We start from the raw sequence: 20,211 nt of genomic DNA, 5'->3' as shown, positions 1-20,211 counted from the left end.
CCATTTGCTTTTCCCCAGGGTGTAGACTTAAAAGCAATGCAAGCCTGCAATATATTTGATTCAATGAAGAAAGCATTTGGGATGTTCAAAAATCAAATCTTTTGCAGCTTATTATTTGCCATAGCTGATCTTGCACAACTCCGGACAAAAGTGCAATCAAATGAACATTAGAACATTAGTTCTTTAGAACTACAAATTCTGGAAGCATTCATATACAGAAAAACAATTAGCATCGAGTCCAGTGACCTTTCATCAGAAGTGAAATTAGCCAGGAATGAGACTGAAAGAAAATGAATCTGGAGAATTTATTAATTTCACTCCAATTTCCGCCCTGATCTTATCTCCATTCCATTTCCATTTCTGATTTGGTTTCCATTCCTGGGAATAAGTTGGCAACTGATATCCATTATAAATCCACTAATTCTCACAATTACCTTAATTAGACATCCTCACACCCTACTTCCTGCAAGAACTCCATTCCATTCTTTCAGTTTCTCTGTCTCTGCTCCATTTGTTATGAAAATGTGACCTTCTGTTGTGGGGGTGCTTGGGAATGCTCACCTTTCTCTTAACTGAGGATTCCCTACCATGATAGTTGACAGGCCCTCAGCCATGCCTGATTCATTTCCCACACTTCTGCGCCCAACCCTTCCCTCCCATCTCACAAAAACAGGGTTCCCTAATCCTCACTTTCCACCCCACCAGCCTCTGTATCGAAAGGATTACAAGACACCATTTCCACCACTTCCAGCAGGATGCCTCTACCAGACATTCCCTACCACCACCCGCACTTGTCTACTGTATTTGCTGCTCACAATTGTAAATGAAATGGCAAATTTTACTACTGATAAAGAAAACCATCACTTTAAAACAAAGCCATCTGAATAGAGCTTAGAAATGAAAAAGAGGGTGATTTCAGTTCTGAGCTCTATTTTTGCTAGATTATACTACAACCTCAGGGAGATAGGAGAGCAGATATGGAGGCAAATCACAGAAAGGTGAGAGGGGAATAGGGTTATAGTTGTAGGGGACTGCAACTTTGCTAACATTAATTGAGTTCATCTTAGTGGCGAGGGATTAGACATGTTTGAATTTTTAAAATGCATCCAGAAGAGTTTTTTTTGTGCTCGTGAATGCTAGTGTGCTAGTCTAGAGATGCGGTCATTCCAGACTAATCCTAGAGAATGAAGCTGGTGAATGATCTCTGTGTCCATGTACATAGATCCCTGAAAGTTGCCACCCAGGTTGATAGGGTTGTTAAGAAGGCATACCATGTGCTAGGTTTTATTGGTAGAGGGATTGAGTTTCGGAGCCATGAGGTCATATTGCAGCTGTGCAAAACTCTGGTGCGGCCGCACTTGGAGTATTGTGTACAGTTCTGGTCACCACATTATAGGAAGGATGTGGAAGCATTGGAAAGGGTGCAGAGGAGATTTATCAGAATGTTGCCTGGTATGGAGGGAAGGTCTTATGAGGAAAGGCTGAGGGACTTGAGGCTGTTTTCGTTAGAGAGAAGAAGGTTAAGATATGACCTAATAGAGACAAACAAGATGATCAGAGGATTAGATAGGGTGCACGGCGTGAGCCTTTTTCCTCGGATGGAGATGGCTAGCACAAGGGGACATAGCTTTAAATGGAGGGGTGATAGATATAGGCCAGATGTCAGAGGTAGGTTCTTTACTCAGAGAGTAGTAAGGGCATGGAATGCCCTGCCTGCAACTGTAGTAGACTCACCAACTTTAAGGGCATGTTAATGGTCATTGGATAAACGTATGGACGATAATGGAATAGTGTAGGTTAGATGGGCTTCAGTTTGGTTTCACAGGTCGGTGCAACATCGAGGGCCGAAGGGCCTGCATTGCGCTGTAGTGTTCCATGTTCTAAGTGGTTGAGCATTTTCGGAATAGGGACCACAATTCTAAGTTTCAAATTCATTAAGGAAAGGGAAGAGGACAGCACATAATTTGTGTCTACATATCAGAGAGGGAGCAGCTACTTGCAGCCAAGTCTACGTTTGGACCATGGCAGTCTTCCAAAAGTCGAATCGTGAGAATTCAGAGCCGTGTGTTCCCCTAAGGATGAAGGGCAAGGGCAGCGGTCGACGGAGCCCTCGATGTTCCAAGATGGCATGCACCTGTGACCGTTGCGCGTGAGTGTGCGTGTACTTCACAAAAACTTAGGAGGGTAAAGAGGAGCCACAGAGCATCTTTGCAGATAGGATTATGACAAACCCCAAAATATTTTGCAAGTATATTAACAGCAAGCCGATTACCAGGGGAAGAGTGGGGCCTATTGGCGACTAAAGGGGCAATCTGTGCATAGAGCTAGAGGACCTGGGTGAAGCCATAAATGAATATTTCTCATCTTTATTCACAAAGACATTTTAGCCAGGGATTTCAGTTGGGATGGTCAGGTTCTGGAACATTAAGTTAACAAGGAGGTTGTAATAAAGTTCTAGTGAGGCATTGAGTTGCATTAATCCCTAGGACCCAATGAGATGTAACCCAGGCTGCTATGGGAGGCAGGAGAAGAAATTGCTGAGAGAACAGTGGACACACTCAGTACTTTGCTGGCCACAAATGATGTGCCAGATAACTGGAGAATTGATCACGTGGCTCCTTTGCTCAATAAGGGCAGCAGGATTAGGCCAAGTAGTAATAGGCCAGTTAGTCTAATGTCAGTGATAGAATTTTTTCAATAATTTTCCCGAGAGACAGAATTAATGAACAAAGGACAACACAGGAATAAGCCCTCTGGCACACCAAGCCTGCGCTGACAGATGACATCTTACTAAACTAAAAACATTTTGCCTTTATGCAGTCTGTATTCCTCTATTCCCTGGCAAGGTACACAAACAGGCACGATGCCGCTTAAACGTTGCTATTGTATCTGCTTCTATCATCTCCTCAACCAGGGCATTCCAGGTACTCATCGCCTTCTGTACAGGCCAAGTTACCTCTCACATCTCTTATATAAAAAAAAACTTTCCCCCTTTTACTTTAAACCTATGCGCGCCACCCCCCCGCACCGTAGTTGACATTTCTACACTTGGAAAAAGATCTATCCGTTCTACCTATGCCTCTCAAATTTGTAAATTTTTATCACCTCTCAGCTTCTAATGTTCAAGAGAAAACAAACCAAATTTGTCCAAAGTTCTGAGGAAGGGTCATCGGACTCGAAACGTTAACTGATCTTTTTCTTCACAAATACTGCCAGATCTTGAGTTTTTCCAGCAATTTCTATTTTTTTTTCCAAATTTGTTCAGTTCCTACTTATAGCTGATATCCTCCAATCTAGGCAATATCTGGTAAACTTTTTCTGTTTCTTCTCCAAAATGTCAACATCTGTCTAGTGTTGTGGCGAAGCGACCAAAACTGTCCACCATATTCCAAATGTGACCCAATTAAAGATCTATATATCTGCATTATGACATTAACAAGGTGTAGAGCTGTATAAACATGGATTTACCACAATCTACACTCCCTAGTTGCTGCCTAATATCATCACACTATTCAATACTTGGAAAGGCAGGGATTGATCAGAGAAAGTCAGCACAGATTTGTTAGAGGAGGAGATCCCACCTAATTTAATGATTTTTTTTTGAAAAGTAGACTAAATGTACTGTTAGGGTTTGCAGTCATCGTGATTTATTTGACCTCAAAAAAAATGGCCTTTGAGGAGATTCCTAATGGAAGCTGGTCCAAGAAATAACAGCCCATGGGATCCAAGGCAAGTTAGCAAACTGGATCCAAAATTGGCTTAAAAACAAGAGGAAAACGGCGATGGTGGAAGGTTGTCTGTGATTGGAAGCCTGTGACCAGCAGCATACAGGGATCAATACTGGTTATGTAAAGTTACTATTTCCTATGTACACTAATGATCTGCATGTGAATTTTAGAAGGTATAATTAGTAAATGTGCAGATTCCATGAAAATTGGTGGTATTGTTCATAGTGAGGAGGGTGGTCTCAGGCTACACTTTAATATTGATCAGTTGGTAAACTGGACACAGTAATGGCAGATGGAATTAATCCTAATATGAATGAGGTGATGCATTTTGGAAGGTCTAATGAGGGAAGGATATAGACAATGAATGGTATGTCGCTTGGGAGTACTGAAGAACAACGGGACTTCAGCGTACAAGTCCATAAATCCTCAAAAGGTGTCAGTACAGGTAGACAGGGTGGTGAAAGTGAAGATACTTGCCTTCTTTAGCCAAGGCATAGAATATAGGAGCAAGATTATGGTTAAAGATGTGTGCAATTCTGTTTGTCACACTATTTGTAGGACATGATTGCACTGGAGAGGGTGTTGAAAAGATTCAACAGGATGTTGCTTGCGATAAAAAGTCTCAGTTACAAGGAGAGACAGAATATTTGTTTCTTGAAGCAGAGAAGACTGAGGGACGTCTGATTGAAGTATACAAAACTGAGCGAGCAATCCTTGGTCCAGGGATTCTGAGTATCAGTTGCATGCAGCTAATGTCAGTAATTGAGCTGCACAAAGCCAACCATCATCGTCTTCACACCTGATTGACGTGTCATGTGGGCTCATTTCATACTGCACTGTCATGTGAACACTGCACACCAAGCCACGTGAGCAGGTTAATCTCACCACATACCATCATCAGGGCTTCAAGTGAAAAAGAAAAGAGAGAGAAAGGTTACCTAAAACATGCATGGTTTGTCCAAAGTCACCTTCTGCAATTGTTTTAGAGCCATGGTAATACCAGCAGTTGATGTTCGTGGCTCAAAACACAAATATACATTCTCTTAGGTGTTGACTTGCTCGCCAAGCTGGCTTGCTTTTGTTCAGATGTTTCATCACATAGTATGGTTACATCATCAGCAGAACCTCTGATGAAGCGATGTTATTCTACACTGCTTAGAATTTATATGTCCGGTCCATTATGGTGAGAACTTTCAATTCTGGTTTTGATCTGTATGGGTTTATATATGGAGTACAAATCTAAATGTTTGATGATTGAAGTATGGGTGGAAAACCATGCATCTAGTAATTTGCTTGCGTGTCTATGTTTGGCTTGGTCTACCATGGTTACTTCGTCCCAATTACACTGATGGCCTTCATTGTCCGAATGTACAGATATTAAGGAGAGTGCATTGTGCCGTTTTGCTGCTAGCTGCTGTTTGTGTATTCTGATGGCTAGTTTCCTTCCTGTTTGTCTGATTTAATGTTTGTGGCAGTTGTTGCATGGTATTTTGTTAACCATGTTCATTCTGCATATTGTGGGAATGGGATCTTTAATCCTGGTGTTTGTCGTAGAGTGGCTGAGGGCTTGTGGGCCAACATGATTCCTAGTGGTCTTAGGAGTCTTGTTGTCAGTTCCAATATGTTCCCAATGTAGGACACTGTGGTCAGTGTGTTAGTTTGTACTGTGTCCTCCTGTTTTTGCCTGTTATGTAGCATCTGTGGGTGAAGTTTTGGGGGGGGGGGGGGGGGGAAATATCAGGTCAAAGTGAGGATCTTGTATAAGTGTTCTTCTTCTTCCCAGAGTAGTTCTGTAGTGTTGCAGTGTGTCCTAATGCAGCTTTGGTTTGTGAACATTGGGGTGATTGCTGTGGAAGTTGAGGATTTGATCTGCATGGGTTGCTTCTCTTATACACGGCCATCAGCAAGCAGCAAAAACGGCACAAAGAACTCTCCTTAATATCTGTACATTCAGACAATGAAGGCCTTCAGTTTAACTGGGACGAAGTAACCATGCCCGAGCTGAACGTAGACACACATGGGAATTCCCAGAGGCATGATTCTCCATCCATACTTCAAACATACAGAATTGGACCCCAAGTATAAATCGATACAGATCAAAACTGGAAATGACAGTACTCACCATAACTGACCGGACAGTATTGTTTCCATGCAGAATAGAATAACATCGCTTCATCAGAGGTTCCACTGATTATGTTAGCGAGCATGGTAATGAAAAGACTGAACAAAAACAAGCCAGCCTGGCAAGCAAGTGAACAAACTCATCCACAATCCGAGCTACAGATCTTTGCCAATACTTTATTCATTGTCTTACATTGAGCTCAGATCTTAGCTCAGAGATTCATGAAGTAAAAATCTGTATGGGTAAAAATTATTGGATGGTAAACATCAGAAAACGCTGGTGGGAGTAATTTATGCCATTGAGAGCAGTTTCTACAGCTGAGCTTGTGCTTGTGCTTTAAAAGGAATCAAGTGGAGAGTTACTTGCCACAAAATTACCAGCCTCTGAACTGCTTTTGTTGCCACCATACTTACACAGCTTTTGAGTTTCTAGTTAAGGGTAACCTCCAAGATGTTGATAATGGGGATTCTAAGATGCTAATGTTGTTGAATTTTGGGCCCCACACCTCAGGAAGGACATACTAGCCCTGGAGTGTGTCCAGCGGAGATTCACACGGATGATCCCTGGAATGGTAGCTTTAACGTATGATGAACGGCTAAGGATCCTGGGATTGTACTCATTAGAGTTTAGAAGGTTGAGGGGAGATCTAATAGAAACTTACAAGATAATTTATGGTTTAGAAGGGGTGGATGCTAGGAAGTTGTTTCCATTAGGTGGGGAGACTAGGATCCGTGGGCACAGCCTTAAAATTAGAGGGGGTAAATTTAAAACTGAAATGAGACGACATTTCTTCAGCCAGAGAGTGGTGGGCTTGTGGAATTCATTGCCGCAGAGTGCGGTGGAGGTCGGGACATTGGATGCCTTCAAGGCAGAGATCGACAAATTCTTGATCTCAAAAGGAATCAAGGGCTACGGGGAGAGTGCAGGGAAGTGGTGTTGAAATGCCCATCAGCCATGATTTAAATGGCAGAGTGGACTTGAGTGAAGGCATACAATAGTCCAAGTCTTCAACACTGGAAAGAATGCTAAGAGGTGTGCAGAGTCCAGGGCAGTGCAAATCAGCCCATCAGAAATTGTAACTCCCTGAGCAAGTCAGAACATTTACAGGGCCCTTCATAGTCCTGATACAACAGACCCAAGTCTAAATTTCACCTCCATCTTTCAAGATTCAAACTCTGATCACAATATCTGATTCTGAAGCTCCTTGACATGGTAGATAGAGTTATTTCCCCTGCTCGGGGCTCTACTTCAGCAAGGCATTTGATAAGGTTCCCCATGCTAGGCTCATTCAGAAGGTCAGAGGAATGGGATATAGGGGAACTTAGCTGTCTGGATACAGAATTGGCTGGCCAACAGAAGACAGCAAGTGGTAGTAGAAGGAAAATATTCTGCCTGGAAGTCAGTGGTGAGTGGTGTTCCACAGGGCTCTGTCCTTGGGCCTCTAATAAAAATTACAAACAGTACTGACTTGGATGAGGGGATTGAAGGATGGGTCAGCGAGTTTGCAGACGACACAAAGGTTGGAGGTGTTGTTGACGGTATAGAGGGCTGTTGTAGGCTGCAGCGTGACATTGACAGGATGCAGAGATGGGCTAAGAGGTGGCAGATGGAGTTCAACCTGGATAAATGCGAGGTGATGCATTTTGGAAGGTCGAATTTGAAAGCTGAGTACAGGATTAAGGATAGGATTCTTGGCAGTGTGGAGGAACAGAGGGATCTTGGTGTGCAGATACATAGATCCCTTAAAATGGCCACCCAAGTGGACAGGGTTGTTAAGAAAGCATATGGTGTTTTGGCTTTCATTAACAGGGGGATTGAGTTTAAGAGTCGTGAGATCTTGTTGCAGCTCTATAAAACTTTGGTTAGACCGCACTTGGAATACTGCGTCCAGTTCTGGTCACCCTATTATAGGAAAGATGTGAGTGCTTTGGAGAGGGTTCAGAGGAGGTTTACCAGGATGCTGCCTGGACTGGAGGGCTTATCTTATGAAGAGAGGTTGACTGAGCACAGACTTTTTTCATTGGAGAAAAGGAGGAGGAGAGGGGACCTAATTGAGGTATACAAGATAATGAGAGGCATAGGTAGAGTTGATAGCCAGAGACTATTTCCCAGGGCAGAAAAGGCTAACACAAGGGGTCATAGTTTTAAGCTGGTTGGAGGAAAGTATAGAGGGGATGTCAGAGGCGGGTTCTTTACACAGAGAGTTGTGAGAGCATGGAATGCGTTGCCAGCAGTTGTGGAAGCAAGGTCATTGGGGACATTTAAGAGACTGCTGGACATGCATATGGTCACAGAAATTTGAGGGTGCATACATGAGGATCAATGGTCGGCACAACATAGTGGGCTGAAGGGCCTGTTCTGTGCTGTGCTGTACTGTTCTATGTTCTATGTATAGCATGGGAGAAGTCAAAACGGGCTGATCATTTAGATCTGTAAAGAGGAGAAATTTCTTAACTGAAAGGATCGTGACAGCTCCACTGTTAAAAACTCAAGGCCGAGATTGATTAATTTCTAGTTCCTCAGAATCAAGTTTATATGGAGAATCAGGTTTGATCAAACCAATGGTGTCAAGGGCTCACTAGACTGTACTTGTCTCCTCTTGCTCAAGTTTTACATTCTTATGTTTGTGTTATGGATTGAATAGAAAAAGATATAGGATAATTTCTCCCCTTTCCACCTCTAACCTGATCATGTACATTTTACAGAAGGAAAATCTTAATACCTTGAGTATTGAGGCCTTAAAAAGCAAATAAAACAGGCATTCCTGCAAGTTTAAATAATAGAGCAAACATTTATGTTTCACAGCACCTGAAATGCAATTCCAACAATCACGAACACCAACTACAGACTCAAATGCAAACAAATTTCTGAGGTTAGCACTTAAGTCCTTTGTCAAGAGTTCAAGGTAACAGCTTGAAAGATGACAGTTGACACTTGCAGAGCTTAGGAATTCTCTCTTGGTTGAGAGAGGACAATGGAATTCAGAAACTGAAGACTTGAGTGTTTTTCATTTTCAATTTGTGGTCAAGTCTCTGTCACAAAGTAAACAGCCTGAGGGCTTTGCCTAAGAGGACTTCCTTTTTAAAGCAGATATCTTTCCTTTTTCTGGGCAAGACCCCTTCTTCAGCAGTTATACCAGACTAATACTTTGATCTGCCCTCATGGATGAACAAGGTATTTTCCTACAACAATCCATAGTATTGATGTTTCTATTTTCCATCCAAATGGACTGATGACTGAACAATTCATTCTATAATGTAGGATGTTCAACAAGCCATCAACAGTCCAGCCATGTGCATCTGCAATGTCTTCATTTGTAGTTACATCTTTATGGGGCCAGCAAATATATAATTATGTTACTCGAGGTCCTTTGCTGTTATTTAAATTTGAATAGCTTTCGAGAAATATGTTCAGACTACACAAAAAAAATCAAAAAAGTACCAAAGTAAACATTTGACCTTCCAAAGTCCATTTTGTCATGATAAACCATACTCTATGGTATCTTTTAAAAGTAAAGTGCCCATTTTCTTCATAGGCTTTATGGATATATAAGATGCCCATGACATATGTTTATTACAGGCCTTAATCAAGGATTTGGAACAGGTCAGGAGAGCTGAATGAAAGAAGAGATAGTAGAACCTGCAGATGCTAGAGAATCTGTGATAACAAGGTGTAGAGCTGGATGAACACAGTAGGCCAAGTAGTATCAGGGGAGCAGGAAGGCTGATGTTTCAGGCCTAGACCCTTCTTCAGCCTTCCTGCTCCCTTGATACTGCTGTGTTCATCCAGCTCTATACCTTCTTTCATTCAGAGATAACAAGAGATAGACTCTGAAAGAGAGAGAACGGAACTAACTGGAACAAACAGTGATCTACTGTGCCTTTTAACATCAATGTTGCCACTCCCAACCAATTCTCTTGCACAACTTTAATAAACCTTGGAACCTACCCACAACATACTTGACAGTTTAAGAACTACTGACTTATATAATTTACAAGAATTAACCTAGATTGGATCCGACAAAGTTAATAAATTATATTATGTAAACAGTCTACACATGATCAATTTCCCATGTGGATAATTTGTTTAATATTCCATAATAAGCAGAGGCCCTACTTTAAAAAAAACCCACCAGCAAGAAAATGTGCAAGTAGTACCAAAGCATTTGCAATGTTATATTCAATATGATGGCTAGTATGTGCTACAATGAAACTATACATACTATAGGACAAAATAAAAGTTGTTAAAATGTATTTAGAAACTGTAATAAGAAAATGATTGAACCAGACATCATTTCCAGTCGAGTTAAGTCTTAAATTTACAAGAAAAGGACACATGCTCTGATTCATGAGTTTACATGGAATTGTTAAGCAACCAATTAACTTTATGGAGGTTTAAATTCCATTCTCGAAATTGAAGTAACCTGGAATATCCGTTTCACAACAAATAAAATATAAATAAGGGAAGTGAATATAAATGATATCCACAGTACAGTGCTTGGCATTGACTGTACGTGGAAACAAAAAGATCCCACTTTTCACTATTACTTTATCTACACCTGAACATACAGTATTCAGTTTTAATTTCAAATGTAAAGGGAGTTCTCTCCTTAAAAAAAGGATGGAAAGATGGATAGGGTATGGTAATACTTTTGAGCACAATAAAAGTTACCAACTTTCAAGCAACTTTACAAAGGAGAGTCAAGTTCACTATTCATCTCACTCTTCCAGCTCGACCATCAAGAGATAGGTAACTGGAGTACAAACCTAGATCAATGCAAAATGTTCACATATACTCCAATCACCAAGATCACATTTATAACTCTACAAAATTTGACAAAATCCTTATGCTTTTGTCATCACCCATTATTTCAAAAGGCACTTTCTGCTGTCCATTACACAAATTTAAAACATCTGAAATTTAATTATCTGGAATTAATGAATCTTAATAAATCTACTATTTTACAACTGCCCCATATTGAATCTAACTTGCCCACAACCCTCATCTTTAGAGATAAGCATTGGCTCTCCATTCATATCCTATTCTGTCAAAATCATTGTCTGGTTCATTGTCCCACAAGCCTCCACACATCTGTAATCTTGTTTAGTCATGCATGCCTCTTGCTAGATGCCTCTGGCATTATTTGATTGCACTCTTCTTTTTACCATACCAATGTTGGCAAAGCTTTCAATCCCTTCATAACTCTAACCTTTCTCGCCATCCACTTGCAATTTATGGGTCTCCAATCCCACATGGCATCCAAAGTGATTCACTGTGTTGAAAGTGGCATATAGATGTAAGTTGTGACTACTTTCTTTACCATACTAATCCTTAAATCTTCAAGAAATTAACGTTCTCATTGTAAACATGATAATTAGATTTTCTTGGAGCAATTCTCGTGCATCTAGAACCCTCAGAAATTTAGCTTTAAAGGACTTCATCGTAGAGTTTTGATTCAAATTTGCTCGTTTTCTAAGAATAGTTAGGAGATTAAAAAGCTACCGCAATTCGTGGATAATTATGAAAGTGAACTCCTAAACACGCCACTGACTCCTCTTGACAACATCCCCTCCCAAAGCATATTGGCCTCAATATGCCCCACAATGGAAGACAGAGGGTGGTAGCAGATGGAAAGTATTCAGCCTGGAGCTTGGTGATCAGTGGTGTTCCGCAGGGATCTGTTCTGGGACCTCTGCCCTTTGTGATGTTTATAAATGACTTGGATGTGGAAGTGGAAGGGTGGGTTAGTAAGTCTGCCGATGAAACGAAGGGTGGTAGAATTGTAGACAGTGTGGAGGGCTGTTGTTGGCTGCAATGGGACATTGACATGATGCAGAGCTGGGCAAAGTAGTGGCAGATGGAATTCAACCCAAAAAAGTGTGAAGTGATTCATTTTGGAAGGTCGAATTTGAATGCAGAATAAAGGGCTAACGGCAGGATTCTCAGCAGTGTGGAGGAACAGAGGAGTCTTGGGGTCCACGTCCATAGATCCCTCGAAGTCGCTACCCAAGTTGATAGGGTTGTAAAGGTGGTGTATGGTGCATTGGCTTTCATTGGCAGGGGAATTTAAGAGCTGTGAGGTTATGCTGCAGCTCTATAAAACTCTGGTTAGACCACAGTTGGAATATTGCGTTCACTTCTGGTCACCTCATTATCAGGAGGATGTGGAAGCTTTTGACAGGGTGCACAGGAGATTTACCAGGATGCTGCCTGGACTGGAGGGCAGGTCATGAGGAAAGCTTGGGGGAGCTAGGGCTCTTTTCATTGGAGTGAAGAAGGAAGACAGGTGATTTCATAGAGGTATACAAGTGAGAGGCAATAGATCGAGTGGATGCCCAGAGAATTGTTTTGCCATGGCGGAAATGACAAATTATGAGGGGGCATAATCTTAAGGTGATCACAGAGTGGTGGGGGGGGGGGGGGGGGGGGTGGAATGCGCTACCGGCAGTGGTAGTGGAGTCAGATACTTGAGACTTTTAGGCAACTCTTGGATAGGCAAATTGAGGATAGTAAAATGTAGGGTATGCAGGGTAGGTTGATCTTAGTAGGATAACAGGTCTGCACAACATCATTGGCTAAAGGCCCTGTACTGTTCTATGTCCTATGTCTCCAAACCTCTACAAACTTCACCACTCCCCTCCACTGCCCCATTGTAACAACAATCCACCCGTTCGGCCCAATGAAAACTGCTCCCCAGATCACCCAACTACCTCACTCCGCCAGGCTCAAAAACCCCCAACTCCTGGCACTGCCAAACGGAGACTAGCCAACACTGCCAGACAATACACATCCCCCCAACACTCCATAGCCCCACACCACTTTGCAGGTCCGACACTTCTCTGAAGTCTCAGCCTTCCCCCTAACCCCCCAAACTCCAGACCAACACTATGCTAATCACACTCATTCATTCACCTGGTTTTCTATCCATCCAGCCCAACTAGCAACATAACCTCATTCAAATGGCACCCTACATCTCTTAGCCACCTGCCCCAACACACTCACTTGCCATTTTGCAGAGGCTGTCCAATTGACCTTGAGACCTTAAAACAATTTAACTCAAAGCTGCAGGGACCCAGGTTCAACTCCAGCCTTAGGTGACTGTGTGTGGAGTTTTGCACAGTCTCCCAGTGCCTGCATGGATTTCCGCTAGGTACTCTATTTTCCTCCCATAGTCCAAAGAGCTGCAGATTGAGCGGACTGACCATGCTAAATTCCATGTAGTAACTAGGGATGTGCAGGCTGGAAGAATTGGCCACGGTAAACTTGAGGTTACAGGAATAGGGTGGGGGCTGCATTTGGGTGGGAAACTCTTCTGAGGGTCAGTGCAAACTCAATGGGCCAAATGGCCTCTTTCTGTTCTGTAGGGATTGTAAGAATTTGTGAAATACAAAAGCAACAGTCATTCCAAAACAAAAAGCTGCATCTTCGCACATAAGCAGCCTTGCAGGCCAAGTGGATTTCTCCTTAATTTCTTCCAATGACGCATTCAGGATAGACCACATCTGGAATTCTGCACAGAACATTCATTGACAAACAAGTGGGTAATCCTAAACAGGACTACTATTAAATCTGTTCTGATGGCAATCAAAAAGATGTCGGCCATTGTTTCAATCACTATGCTGTCACTCTGAAAACCAAACGCAGGATGTAACACAGTAATTGCATTTCAAGATGGAAACCTATAAATTAGTAACTTTTTTTTAAAAATCTGTTAAAGTTGTAGTAAGATACTGAGAATCTTAGGAAGTTATTGAATAATTGCTCACTTGTACCTTTAGAAAACTGCGAAATTGTTTTTATATAAAATGATTGCCAGAAAATGCAGTCATTTAAAGTGAGGACCATCATTTCCAGCCCCAACTCATTTCTATTTCAGTCAGTGGATCAAAATCCCTAAGCAAATATGTTTAGCAGTGCAGATAAAATTAAACAGCTTTTAAGAAAATGGTGCAACCCAAAACATTCAACATCTTCTGCAATATTTTTTATCATAATATATTACAGATTACTAAATTCATGCAGTCCTCCATATCAGCAAATACAGCATGTTATTTGTGGCTATTAACACTTTCTTCATTAAAATGGCAGGTCTATTTGTGTTGTATCTTAAATGCTTTAAATCTGGTCAATTTACTTATTTGCATGCCACAGCAGAAATTCCTGAAGTTAAGGTGTTATTCAAGTTTCAATGGGGGTATTGATGAAAAGTCCTGAGACAGTAGGAGCTGCGGATGCCGGAAAATCTGAGGTAACAAGGTGTAGAGTTGGATGAACACAACAGGCCAAGCAGCAGAGGATAAGGAAGGCTGACGCTTCGGGCCTGGGCCCTTCTTCAGAAATGAGGAGTCAAAAAAAGGGTCTTTTCTGAAGAAGGGTCTAGGCCCAAAACATAAGCCTTCCTGCTCGATTGATGAAAAGTTCTATTTGTTTTATCCAAAAACTTGTTAAACAAGAATAATGAGTGAGACAATTGCTAATGAAGAAAACATCAGAATTTGCCCATGGTATCTGGAGCAAAAAAAGTTATTTCCTCAAAAGGATTTGTAAATTGCTAAAAATAAAAACAAACAACTTTAAGTCTGTAACGGCCAAAAAAAATTCCGGGAGCTAATCAATAAACATATACTAAAGCTGATACAACCTTATAACCTTCTTTCTAATTGGGTCAGTAGAGAAGTAAGCCCTCATCCCAATCCCTGGCCCCTTCAACTCATGCCATCCAATTCACCATGAGAGTTCTGTTGACAGGAATAAATATCTTTGATCTGTTTATGCTTACAGAGGTGTAACCATTAGACCAAAATAAACCCTGGCAACAATACAGGTGTTTCCATTGTGCTATTTTTGATCAGAGATGAAACAGTTGATTTAAATCAATCATTCTAAAATTAAGTAGATTTTTCATAACTTTTTAGTAATATAAAAATAGTGAAACTCTCTCAATTTACTCAGCACTGTTCATCATTATTTGCATTTTAAACTGAAAACTGGAACTTTCCAAGTGACAAAATCAAACAAACAGTCTGTTGACGAATAGTTGCATTCTATTTTCTTTCACCAACACTGATCCTCCATTTCACCTATCACATACGTACCTCCACACTACTTTCTGAGGAAGCCGTGCCAGAGCTCCTGCTAATTTATGCGCAACATCATCCGACAGATATTTCACACCAGCTCCAAAAGACACAAGGACAAAGCCTTCCTCTTTAGCATCATCCGCCCAGGTCATGAAGTCCTGAGATATACATAAAAGGAATAAATATTAATATTAAGTTAAGCATTGTTTAATGTCCCAAACCGTACATTTCCTTTTTCAGGAAGGTATAGCAGACATATCTTTGCTAATCCTGTTTTTCATATGTCTCATGATTTACTTGCTTTGGTGTATGGCTTAAAGCACAGCAATTCTTTAACATTGCATTATTGAATAAACAGCAATCATGGCACCTCATCCCCATGAAGGCCATTTAATTGAACCCAGGATCTTATCACTGGCATGACAGTAGGAGAATAGAAGTTGTCATGTATTGCAAGGCAAAAACTCACCATGTGGATTCAGAGTGGACTGTTATTACTGAGCCTGCCCACTTATACATCTTGAACAAATGAACGAACGGAATAGATAGTGTAACAAAAAGTCCAGATCTTGCAACACACTACATCATTCCTTAATTAAAACACAGACCCCTGCAAAACTTGTACATTAAGTTGTAAAAATGGTACAAATACCTAATTTCCTGAAACACAATAACCATTCTCCTAGCCCATCCCAGTCCTTCTTCAGTCTCCTCACCCCTCCACATATCTTTGTCTTCTGTAAACTTAGCAACAATACTCTCACTTCCTTCGATGGTTAATGCACAACAGGAACAACTGTGGTCCCAACAGAGACCCCTGCAGAACTCCACTAGTCACTGGCTGACATGCTGGAAAAAAAAATCCCTTCATCTCTATTCTCTGCTTTCAGCCATTCATCTATGCTAGTATCTTGCCCCTAACTCTATGAGGTAATCTTTACTTAGCAGCTTCCTATGCAGCACCTTGTCAAAGGCCTTCTGGAAATCCAGATAGATTACATCCACTAGCTCCTCACAAAATTCTAACAGATTTGTAAGATATGTATTCCCTTGACGAATCTATGCTGTCTCAGGGCAGCAAGGTGGCTCAGTGGTTAGCACTGATGCCTCACAGCACCAGGGACCCAGGTTCAATTCCAAGCGTGCGTGCCTGCCTGTGCGGAGTTTGCACATTCTCCCAGTGTCTGTGTGGTTTCCTCTGGGTGTTCCAGTTTCCCCTCTCAGTCCGAAGCTGTGCAGGGTAGGTGGATTGGACATGCTAAATTGCCCATATAGTGTCCAGGGATGTTTAGATTAGGTGGGTTAGACATGGGAAATGCAGGGGTAGGGGAATGGGCCTGGGTGGGACACTTTTTGGAGGGGCAATATGGATCTGCTGGGCCAACTGGCCTGTTTCCACACTAAGGTTTCTGTGATTCAGTTTTCATGAACTTCCAAGTACTCCGCAATCTCATCCTTCAGAATGGACTTAAAATCTTAACAACCAAAGACAGACTTATTGGTCTACAATTTCCTGTCTTCAGCCTCCTTCCTTAAGCAGGGGTGCTACACTAGCTATTTCCCAGTCCTCCCTGACTCCAGGTGATTTATGAAAGATCACTACCAGTGCCTCGACAATTCCCTCAGCTATCTCCTTAGGAACTCTGGTCTGAGTGATTTATCTGACTTCAGACCTTTCAGCTTCCCCAGCACTATCTCCTTCTTGATGGTTACTACACTCACCCCTGGCCCGACTCTTGAATTTCTGCTGCACTGCAGGTCTCTTTCACGGTGAAGACTGATGCATAGTACCTATTCAGTTCACCTGCCATTTCTTTGTTTATCTTTATTACCTTTCCAGTTTCATATTCCAGCTATCCAGTGTCCACATTGCCTTCAAACACATTTAAAAACACACTCTTGCAATATTTTATATTACTAGCTAGCTTACTCTTATACTTCAAACTCTTCCCCCCATTGCTTTTTTAGATATCTGCTGTTGATTTTTAAGGGCTTCCCTTACCTCTAGCTTCCTATTAATCTTCACCACATCGAACGCTTTTGCTTTTCTACTGTCCCCGACTTCCCTTATCAGCCACAGTTGGCTCTCCTCCGTTTAGCATGTTTCTTCTTTCATGGGTGAATTTCTGCTGTGCTTCCTGAATTACCCACAGAAACTCCTATCATCACTGCTCTACTGTCTTCCCTGCCAGGCACCCCTTCCAATGAACTCTAGTCAGCTCCTCCCTCACATATTTGGAGTTACTTTTATTCAATTGTAATACTGTTACATCTGATTCCAGCTTCTCCCTCTCAAACTGCAGGATGAATTCTATCACATTATAGTCACTGCCCCTTAGGGGCTCCTTCACCTTCATCTCCCTAATCAAGTCAACCTCATGACACACCACCAAATCCAGAGCTGCCTGTTTCCTCATGGGCTCCACATAAGCGGCTTCAAAAACCGTCTTACTGGCATTCCAAAAATTTATTCTGAAATGTCAACCACCTGATTTTTACACTCTACCTGCACAGGGATCTTCTCTATAGTTATTGCAATAGTGCTTTTATTTTTTTTTAAACAGGCCTTTTCTTATGTCCTGATTTATTTTCTTCCCCAAACCCTGACCACTGCTATGAGGCCTGTATGTAACTCCCACTTGGGTCTTTTTTCCTTTTGTTGTTCATCAAAAGTACCCAAACAGATTTTCATCTTCTGATTCTATAACTTCTTACTAATGATTAAATTTCATTTTTAACTATGAAGGCAACCCATTCCCCCTGTCCATTTGCCTTCTCTTTCAAAAGGACACATATCTTTTGATATTTAGTTCTCAGCCCTGATGCCCTTTCAATGACGTCTCAGCGATACCCAGTTGGTACTTGTCGGTTTCAATCTGGGCTACACGCTCATTCACCTTGTTTCATATACTGTATACATTTAAGTGCTAAACCCTATCCTACAATAACTTCAGGCTCAGTAGATAAAGGAACAACCATGAAAATGGGGGCAGTTAGATTCCTGACCCTTTTCATACTCTGTCCTCTGACTTATTTTGAAGCCTTGAATACCTTCTGCTGAGCTTTTAACTGTTACCATAAATTTCCCCCTCCACTAGTTTTTTTTAGTTTAAAGTCCGATCCACAGACATAGTTACACAACTCATCAGGACTCTGGCACCAGCATGACTCATATGGAGCCAATAATCACCAGAACAGTTCCCTCCTCCCCCAGTACTGGTGTGAATGCCCCATGAATTTAAGAGACAACAGTGTGGAGCTGGAGGAACACAGGTCAGGCAGCATCATAGGAGCAAGAAAGTTGACATTTCAGGTCGGAACCTTTCTTTGGAAATGGGGAGGAGGAAGGGAGCTGTGAAATAAATAGAGGGAGGGGGTGGGACTGGGGAAAGATCGATGGGATGTGATAGGTGAATGCAGGTAGGGAGTAGTGAGGATCGGTTGGTGGGAAGGGTAGGGTGGACAGGTGGGGGAAGGTGGACAGGTTGTGTCAGGTCAAGGAGACAGGGTCAAAAAAGGAGGTTTGGGCATGGGATGAGGCTGGGACGGAGGAGATTTTAAAACTGATGAATTCGATGTTAAGGCCATCAGGCTGTAGGGTCCCAAAGTGGAATAGGTTGTGTTGCTCCTCCAGTTTGCCTGTAGTGGTGGCAGTGTGGTGCTGGAGAAGGCCCAGGATGGATGTGTCACCCTGGGAGTGGGGGGGCAGGGGGAGAGAAAGAGTTAAAACGGTTGGCAACCAGAAGGTGTTGACGATTATTGCATACAAAGCTCAGATGCCCCATGAAACAGTTCCCGAGCCTGCACTTGGTCTCACCGACGTAGAGGAGGCCACATTGGGAGCAAAGGATACAGCAGGCCAGGCTGGAGGGTGTACAGGTGAATCCCTGTCAGATGTGAAAAGTCTGCTTTAGGTCTTGGATGGAGGAGAGGAGGGTGGTGGGGGAGGCGTACAAAAGACAGATAGTTCTCTCCCCACCCCCCTTTCGTAGAGACTGCTCACTCCGTGACTCTCCTGTCTGATCCACTCTCCCCATTAACCCCACCACACCCGGCACCTTTCCCTGCAACTGCAGGAACTACTACATCTGCCCCTACACCTCTCCCAACATTGTGTGTTTCAGATTTCCATCATAATGTGTTGTTGTTTAAAATATCACATACTTTATGAGAAGGGAACAATTTGATGACACATGGATTCATGTGCCATCTAACTTAGAAAGGTGTTGCTTTAGTAAGTCTGGGTATGGCAATGCCTCAACCAATAACAACTCACTTCTCATACAGCATAAGTGCTATTTCTCCTTTACATTGGTATTTCTTGGAAATTGTTCTGATGAATGTAAGACAAAATGAATTTGTACAGGCAGAGAAAGAAAGTTCTTTTCTATCAAAGCACTATCTAAACAACTATAAGATCAATAATAAATGCTTGAAAGAAAATTTCAGGTCAGGAAATAACTCCAAAGAAATATAGCTAACATTTAATGTTGAAACTTAGTTTTTGTCCCTATTTTAAATTTCTAGTTTTACCCCAACAGGTTGGCTGGAGGTATAGCTAGTTCTGGAGTTGCAATTTGCAACTCTTTCTATTTCCATGATTGTGGCCTAGTTGTAGGCATCATACTGTGTCAGTTTATTGCATTCGTCAAAACCTTGGCCTATATTTCAATGTTTGTTTGGCCTTCTCGAAATCAAATATTAATGTGTCTACATTCACACCATACTGGTTGTGAGGAGCAAGTTTCTCTAATTCTAAAATGTAAATATAACAGTCGCACTTGATAATAGTTTCCTTTTGTGGAAGATAACTCTATGTCAATTTAATTTATAGTTGTGCCTTAACCAATTCAAATTTTCATGAATTCCAGCATTCCACAGAAGCAAGCAGTATACATCTTGAACACTGTTTGAATGTCATATCAAAAAATATTTGACTCCACCATGGCAAGGAGATCCATTCATCTTTCCCTAATATCCTACATTAGATACTTTCAGGCAAATGTATAACCTTAATTTGCAATTACACCAGGTGCACCTGGTTGACTTCCTCTATTATTCTCATATATACCTTTTGTGCTAACTTGAATGCATGTGTACTCCACCTTTCAAGTTACACAAACTTCCTCAAAATCAAGAGTTCAGAGTTCAAAAACCTTCTCACAATGTTCTTCAGTCATTTAAAATTTCATTTAAGAGGTTCCATTCTCGCTATTTTCCTGTGTGCATTGATCGAGGAAAATTTAGTGTACATTCACAGCAAGCTGCCATTATTGAACTA

At 41.7% G+C, this 20,211-nt stretch overlaps 1 protein-coding gene across 3 annotated transcripts in view; it reads right to left on the bottom strand.

Moving 5' to 3' along the window:
* ugt8 (UDP glycosyltransferase 8) overlaps nucleotides 1-20,211 on the bottom strand; it is a 170,797-nt gene that overhangs the window by 17,414 nt on the left and 133,172 nt on the right. For all 3 annotated transcript variants that reach the window (XM_059646008.1, XM_048545032.2, XM_048545026.2), the window contains exon 3: nucleotides 14,946-15,088. In XM_059646008.1, the coding sequence (XP_059501991.1) occupies nucleotides 14,946-15,088 (143 nt within the window). The remainder of the gene's footprint in view (nucleotides 1-14,945; nucleotides 15,089-20,211) is intronic.

This window comes from Stegostoma tigrinum, chromosome 1, assembly GCF_030684315.1.
Source record: "Stegostoma tigrinum isolate sSteTig4 chromosome 1, sSteTig4.hap1, whole genome shotgun sequence".
NCBI lineage: Eukaryota > Metazoa > Chordata > Chondrichthyes > Orectolobiformes > Stegostomatidae > Stegostoma > Stegostoma tigrinum.
This window is presented reverse-complemented; position numbering and strand designations above follow the sequence as displayed.